The 7981-nt window shown below is 44.9% G+C and overlaps 1 protein-coding gene across 1 annotated transcript; it reads left to right on the forward strand.

Moving 5' to 3' along the window:
- On the forward strand, window positions 1–1527 carry s100a10b (S100 calcium binding protein A10b). Its single transcript, XM_084336336.1, has 3 exons — window positions 1–139; window positions 952–1121; window positions 1261–1527. Exons 2-3 carry the CDS (start codon window positions 981–983, stop codon window positions 1420–1422), a joined length of 303 nt encoding a protein of 100 aa, XP_084192462.1. The 5' UTR covers window positions 1–139; window positions 952–980; the 3' UTR covers window positions 1423–1527.
- The last annotated feature ends 6454 nt before the right edge of the window (window positions 1528–7981 follow it).

The raw sequence follows: 7981 nt of genomic DNA on the forward strand, positions 1-7981 counted from the left end.
AGACAGAGCAAGTCTCTCTCCTCCCTAACGCGCATCACACGGGCGTTGCCTCTCGACTATAAAATCCTGTATAAACTTTCCCCTGCCCCTTGCGCTCTTTCCCGAATCCCGACATAGACCTCCATTCATTCGTCTGTTGGTAAGTGAACTGCTTTCATCTATTGACCCAAAGTGTCCATTTACAAATATGTACAGTATGTTCTCTTTACTCATCAGGTGGTGCACGAGTCACGACGCCAACTCGTAAAAGTAGCCTGGTACCGTTCGTTGTTTATTCTGGATACAGTTATGCGCACAATCTTTAGCATATCTGTATTTCTTTGTCTGAGAGAATCTTTACATGTATTATAAGCCTGTGTCGGAGTCCCTTTCGTTATTGAATAATGTTGCTACGTGTTTCTAACTCAGATGTTCTAAAAGTTCCTAATGTAATGGACTGAGACATTCTTTGACCATTACGCACTGTAACCGCTGACTCAAGCTGGCCAGTTGCTTTATTGTAACCAACTGTCGTCAGCCTCCCATATGTTTCTAAAGTTTGTCTTCAATTTCTCCGTGGACCACTTTCAATGCACAAACTAGAATCAGTGTAGCAGGAAGTATATGAAAGGGAGAAGATAGCCTAGCAATCCGATTTATGTGCCAAAAAACGAATAGCCTAAGTTGCCTAACAGCAAAAGAATGTGTTTAGAGAGCCAATGGAAACACACACCCACACCTCCCTTAAGATTTGTTTTAGTTTTGGGTGAAAGATAAGCCTATTCTTTGGAAGCTGACATGGCCAAATTTAGACTATTGTCTGTAAAACGTTTGGCAGAGTCAGTGGGACTTAATTAAGCCATCAATCTGGCTGCCAGATTCTGGCAGGGATGTACAGTAGGTCAACCATGTGTCACCAAGACAGTTTCCCAGCGTTCACGCCTGTCTGTCCCTCTCCTCTGCTCTTCTCAGTAGGCCAGCCCACCCTCTCTTCTGCAGCCATGCCTTCTGATTTGGAGACAAGCATGGAGACCCTGATCAAGGTGTTCCACCGCTACTCCCACGAGGACGGAGACGAGAAGACTCTGACCAAGCCTGAGCTTAAGAAACTCATGGAGACAGAATTATCCTCGTTCCTCAAGGTAGAAATCTCTTTCTCTTTTGTTTATACTCATCTAATCCATAATTTACAATGTGTCTCTAATTAACTGCTCCTAACCCCTCCCCCTCTCTCTCTCTCTCTCTCTCTCCCTCTCTTTCTCTCCCTCACAAACTCTCCAGTCTCAGAAAAACCCAAATGCGGTGGATAAGATCATGTCGGATTTGGACACAAACAAAGATGGCAAGGTGGACTTTGAAGAGTTTGTGGCACTGGTTGTCGGCCTCTCTATCGCATGTGAGCAATGCTTCCAGCTCCACAACAAGAAGTGTGGAAAGAAGTGAAGGGCTGTAAATGAGATAGATAGGAAAGGTGGGTGATGGGGACATGTTTTTTTTTTTTTTTTTGTAAATGGGTATCATTTCACGAGTAAAGATATTTCAACCTGACTATTTTCTTTTGTCTTTCTCAAATACTTTTTGGAGCTGATGTGATGTTAGGAAACCATTTTCTTTAAAAAAAAAAATCTTATAATTGTATGTAAAATGGGTTTTGTGACTGTAAATATGACTGTAAAAATGAGATGCCACTTGGAATAGAATCATTTGATTTGTGCCATCCAATCTTAATGTTTATAAAACACACACCACCTGTTTAGCCGAGGAGAACACTGAGGCCGATCCAAGGAAATACCTCTTAAAAGGTGCACCAGGAGCACACAGATGGAAACACATCTGTTCCACATCATTTTATTCAGGAATCCTCTTTGAATCTACCGGTGACGCATGTCTGCCATGCAGAGGGGTTTGCTGGTTAGTAAACTGTTCCATATGGGGGTGTGGTTATATCAGGGGGTGTGTCCTTGTGCACCACCACACTGCAGTGTGTATGCGATGACCTCAACTCTAATTGTGCAAAAAAAGGCTAAGGATGGAGAACATGCTCGAGTGGCTTAGCACACCGGACCAGAGCCAGATTTTATGGTGGGAGGTATTACTTGGTTTGTTATTGATCTTTGGTGCAGAAGTAGGAGTATATCTACTGAAGCAACATGCCCATGGCCATTATTCTGTGCTCCAGCCTCATCTACACACAAGTCTTTATAACACCTATCATGCTAATATGGCTCTTTGCAAATGTTATGGGTCAAGCAAGGCCTCATTCCAACTGTGCATTTATTTTTATTTTTTTGTATGTGGGTAGAGCTGCATTAGCCTATAGTTTTGGAAGAAGGGTCCTACACAAAGAAGGTACTGGCATTACACATGTCATTCTCTTGGTAAGACTGTACTTTAGGAGGTACAATAACAAAAGGCACCTATAGGAACTAATGAAGAACTACAGTTAACAAACCGTTAGTTAACCATCTCACCTTACGCCTGATGTCTCAGTGCAGAGAAATCCTCTCAAATCCCCATTTTCGACCCACACTCGCCTCTACTTCTAAAATGTTTGCATTTTATTGGATTTTTTTTGGTATATGCTTATGTTTATTTATTTGCACAATGAAACAAAAGGAAAATATCAAAGCAACAAATTAAACACAAATGTGCAGGTGAGATAAAATAAAATAGAGGTTTTCTTAAGGTATCACATCTAATAGACAATACAAAAAGCAATAAAACGACCAACAGAAAATAATTATAAAATAAGCACCAGTAAATAAACAAGAACATAATAGGTAATATAGGTAAAAATAAAGAATATATGAATGTAAAGAAAAATAGCATAATGTGGCAAAATAACATCACTATTTAAACGTGTTGTGTATGTGTGTGAGCAATGAGCATGCATGCAAGGTGAGGTAAACTCATGCCAGACCATATAAAGAACTAAATATGAAGCAGTACACTAAGGTGAGGTAAACTCATGTGTTAGGAGGACTCAGTAACTGGTGCAGGGCTCAAATGCAAAACATGGGAGACAGGATAATGTTCAATCCCGTAGTAGGGACTATGCAGAGTGGGGGGGGGGGGGGGGGGGAACAAGTACGGTGTGGTGTGTGTGCATCTTTAGCCTGGCGGGCGGATGACCGCGGCCGGTGGGGAGCACTGGAGCTGGAGGGCTGTGGAGGACACGAAGAGAAAAACTCAAATAAGTCTCCATGATAAAAAAAAAAAATACATACACATGTGAAAAACACAAAGATGAAAAAACACGGCATGATTTTATACGGATTTACACTTTTAGGAAAAAACACAATAGAATGAAAATGTTAAAAAAAATCACGGGGAGGGTTGTATACAGGGAAATACAACGGCAAGAGATTGCATCATATAAATGATAAATAGCATACTGGAATGTAAGAGATAGAGGATACTTGCCAGGCCATATATAGGGAAGATCTGACGCTGAATGAATGAAGACCCAGGCCTCTTGGTGAGTAGAAGCAGGTGTGGAGTCTCCATCCATCAGCGTAATTCCTATTACCTGTGCCGATTGCGCGCCCGTAGAGTGCGTGCCGAAGTGCAGGGGGTGTGTGACATAGGAATGGAGGATTGAGCTGAAGTGCAGGCAGGGCTGGACTGGGACCAAAAATCGGCCCTGGCATTTTTGGCCCAGACCGGCTCATCATAATCGGTCGGACACCACCCACCAGTCCAGTACACCATCCTTGCGGTCCCCTTAAATATGCATACCTACTGTACTATTCCCCCAAACCACTACAAAGCTGGGTAGTAAGTGCCATGGACAAGTGTACCAGTGCAAGTGGACCAGTGTACTCACTCACTCTTGACTGAATATTGTTTTGGGTGGTGATGTAAAAACATCTGCATCATAGCAGGCTCAGGATGGGCAAAGTAGTCTATAGCCTGTTCATCCCTGTCTCTCTCCTCTACAACCTGGCTTGACTAGACATAAGGAGAGAGAGATGATTACAATTAACTGGTACATTCAGGTCCAGAATGGTTGGAATTCCCTGACAAAGATGTGCAAAAAGCTGTACAATTCAAACAATACCATACTGGTAATGAGCAAATAGTTGTTTATTCAATGAATGCATGGAGCTGTTCCATCTTATTTCATTTTATACTAACTACTCAGTTCATACAGATTTCAAGTATTCAAATGTCAACAATGCATATTGCATAAGGTTTACACAGTTAATAGATCACGTTCTTGTTTTATATTCATGTTCAGAGAGGAGTAATAGTTAGATCTTTGTATGTGATTTATATGGCAATTAAATCAATGGTGTGCTTGTTTGTTTGGGGAGTTTGACCTACAGTTAATGCGCCTACCATGTGAAGGTGCATGATCAATGGACAGCACAAAAACAATGGTGGAGACTAGAGCTACCACAGATAGTAATAAGTTATAAGAGTAAGTAATCCATACCATATATATCCTAATAGTTACCTTATTACCATACTTGGCTGAAAATAAACTTTTCTGCCTGTTGTGAATGTGTTTTCCCCTGTAGGCTAATACATAAGTAGGCATACATTTTTGCAGTTGAGCAAAAATGAGCAGTTGAGTAGGCTATATGTGCTGTGTTTTTATGTCTTCCATCAAGGACCACCTTGGAAATAAGTGTTTTAATGAATGCTTTTAGGTGATATCCTCAGGAATACAAATTGGTCAAGATAATTTGTTTTTATGATGTGTTTTTATTTTCCAAATACAAATCTAAAAAGCTGTTTTTGCAGTTGAGATACAGGTGTTGTATATTATACAGCCTTTTCATGCATCTTTATCAGGGGAACCCTTATCCTAATGATTTTTTAAATAATATTATGATGATACGATATGGACCTAGTAGTTGGGTCATCTGTGGCACTTCGTTTCTCAATGGATTTGTCATCTAGGAGGGTTAATAAACTAATTTAGCCGGGGAGTATTTTAAAAAAAGGCGGGGGAAATTTGTGAGACCACCCCCCAGAGAGACCTCTACGTGTGTAACAATTGAAAAAGATATATGTAATAATTGAGCCAAGTGACCAAAGGCCCAATACACACTTTAATATAGAGCAGAGCAGAAAACAAACAGTTTTCAAATGCATCGCATCATCCAACTTTGACAATGACAGCGGTCTGCAGCACAGAGCCTGAAAAACTCACGGATGTCTCATGGCCAATAGAAAACGCGCCTAGTGACGTATTCCATGGCTGGGGAAATCCCGTGACCCACCCATCCTAATATGGAGTGGAACCAGGGAACCCCCCCCCTCCCCTTCCCCCTCCCTGTGACGCGCTGACCCCACAGCCCAACAGGGAGACTGACGGACAGGAGGCCCAACCCCCTGGCCAATCAGTAAAGGGGGGAGGGGTTTATCAGTTCACCCCATATGACCCCTCACCCCTTATACGATGCAACAACAAAGCAGCGCCATGACACCAGTTGTTAGCGCGCTACATGAAAGCGCATATATACCTGTTAGGGTAATAGCTTTACATTCTGCACGCCAGCCACAGACTATAAACTCGTTTGTGTAAAAAAAACTGGCTTTTATACAAGGCTTAGGCTCATGTGCGAAAACTTGCCACCTGCATTTTTGTACCTTTACCCTAAAGTAAAGAAAAAACAACAGATTTTTTTTGATCCACTTTTTCTCCCATTTTTCTATATTTTCTCCCATCCCAATTTCGTATCATCCAATTCAACCCTCCCCTGTCACGGACGCTGTTTCTTGCCTCCCACAAGCCGGCTGCAATGTGGACTAAGTCATACATAGCACAAGTCCCCTCCAGTACTTGAGGTAACAGCAGTCGCATCTTTTCACCTGCGCAGCTCGATCTCTCAGTGGCGAGGAGTAACGCGTGGGAGGCTCACGCTGCCCCCGACACTTCCTGATTCTACTGCGCAGGCGCACCAACCGACCTGTAGGAGTCGCTGTCCACAACGCCCGATCCCCACCCATCAGTTTCCCACCCCCTAATACGGCCAATGTGTATTAGTACGGACGACCAGCTAAACTGAAAGCAAATGTGGAGCGCTGGGCTCGAACTGACGAGCCCAGCGTCTCCAGCATTTCGTGGCGAGCGCCTTGCCCACTACGCCACGTAGCCGCCCATAAAAACAACAGATTTAAAGAGAGGGTCCAAAGGACCTTGGTACAATAGCTATATATGTAAAACACTTCTGCAGGCTAACACTCAACCCAGTTGTGGACTCAATGCCACGTTTACTTAAACGTAGAACATGAACACACACAAACCCCTTCATACAATAAAAAAAGCAAAAGTTCACTCTTACTACTGCAAGAAGAACAACGTCTTTTATGATGAGAGAAGACATAAGTCCTTGACCAAGTGCTAGCTACAGGCCTTGCTAAGCTCATACATAATAGCGACCAAAAAACTATTTTCAGAGAAAACTGCCCCACTCCCTAAGTAAGAACACAACCCCAACAGTAGTTGAGGGTTTACACCGTATCCCCAAATATATAGTGAATAAAAAAAAACAGTCCCTCACCAGGAGAGACCCTTTATTTAATAACAAAATCATATTTTGGGGGGTGACAGGGGCAAACAGGGGAGTCACTAGCGCCGCCTGCCGTGTGCAGAGCGCCGTTTGCCCCCACGGGGAGCCGGCCCGGAGGGACGGTGCTGAGGAGCCTCCTGGTCACGTGGATCCCTACCGTTCCCTCCGGGCGCAGGACGACTGGCTGCAGCGGTAGCGGCACTCCCTCCACTCCTGGCCTTCTTGGTGGAAGGCCCAGCAGCGGCGGTGGTGATGGTGGCAACGGCCGCAGGCCTCTGCTGGCGTTGCTTTCTCCGGACATCACCGGTGTCATCGGGTCGGGGAAAATGGGGTTGGAGCACGGAGCGCTCCTCCTCCATCTCTCTGCAGGCTGCCGTCATCTGCTGCATGGCAGACCCGAAGAGTCCAGCATCGGAGAGGGGGGCCGTGAGCAGTGCAATCCTCCTCTGGTCCGCCACCCGCACCTGCTCCAGCCAAAGGTGGCGCTGGATGACAGTGGCCAGGGCGCGCTCCTTCCCGGCGGCTATCGCCTGCAGCTGGGTCAGATGCAGGATGGCTCCAGCCGCCTGGGCGTGGAGGTACCGTTGATGGTCATCTAGTACCGCCCCGCCTGCCATCAGCCCCGACATGTAGCGCGCCAGCTGCACAATGTTGGAGGTTGCAGCCAGGCTCTGTGTCGAGGCGATGTACACCTGGTCACTCCATGAAGCCAACTGCCTAGCCGACTTCCCCTGGGGAACTGGCTTTCTTAATGGCTCCCACACCATCTCGGGGCAAAGGATGGATGCCATCGGGCTATCAAGTCGAGGCACCCCGTCCTTTAGCCCCTGGACCAAACCCACCACCCGCGTGACTGGCACGTAGGCAGGGATAAGGCCAACGATGTAGGATATTACCTGTCCGCCCCACGACGCACGGAGGACGCCGCGATAGTGAAGCGCTGGTGGAGGGTAGTGTTGTAGTCGTCTAGACCCTCCGACGGTGAAGACATTATCTCTTTGTTTTTTCGAAAAATAGAAAGAGAGAAAAAACAAAGATACAATGTCAACGTAGCCCCTCTCCAACAAACTACTTTGGCACTCAACTTTAAAGTGGTGTATACAGACACTTTCGGTGGTGAAAGTAGGGAAGGAGCTGATTGTGTGGCCACGACCCCGCTTATAGGAGCGGATGTGGGTGTGGCCAGGCGGAGGTAAATAGGTGTGTGCATGTGGAGAAAGTGTTTCATTATTAGAATGGATAAAGGGATAGTTCCAATAGAGCAGAGCGTAAAGCTATACAATCTATAACCGTAACACCATGCTAGACCATATAAAGATCTAAATAAGCAGTACACTTAAGGTGAGGTAAAACCCATGCTAGACTATATACTGTACATAACTAAATATGAAGCAGTACACTAAGGTGAGGTAAACCCCATGCTAGACCGTATTGTTAAAGTTAGATGTTATGTATGATTGCAAGTAACTGAGTAACTG

The sequence above is a fragment of the Notolepis coatsorum genome (genome assembly GCF_963971535.1).
Source record: "Notolepis coatsorum genome assembly, chromosome: 19".
In the NCBI taxonomy this organism is placed as follows: domain Eukaryota; kingdom Metazoa; phylum Chordata; class Actinopteri; order Aulopiformes; family Paralepididae; genus Notolepis; species Notolepis coatsorum.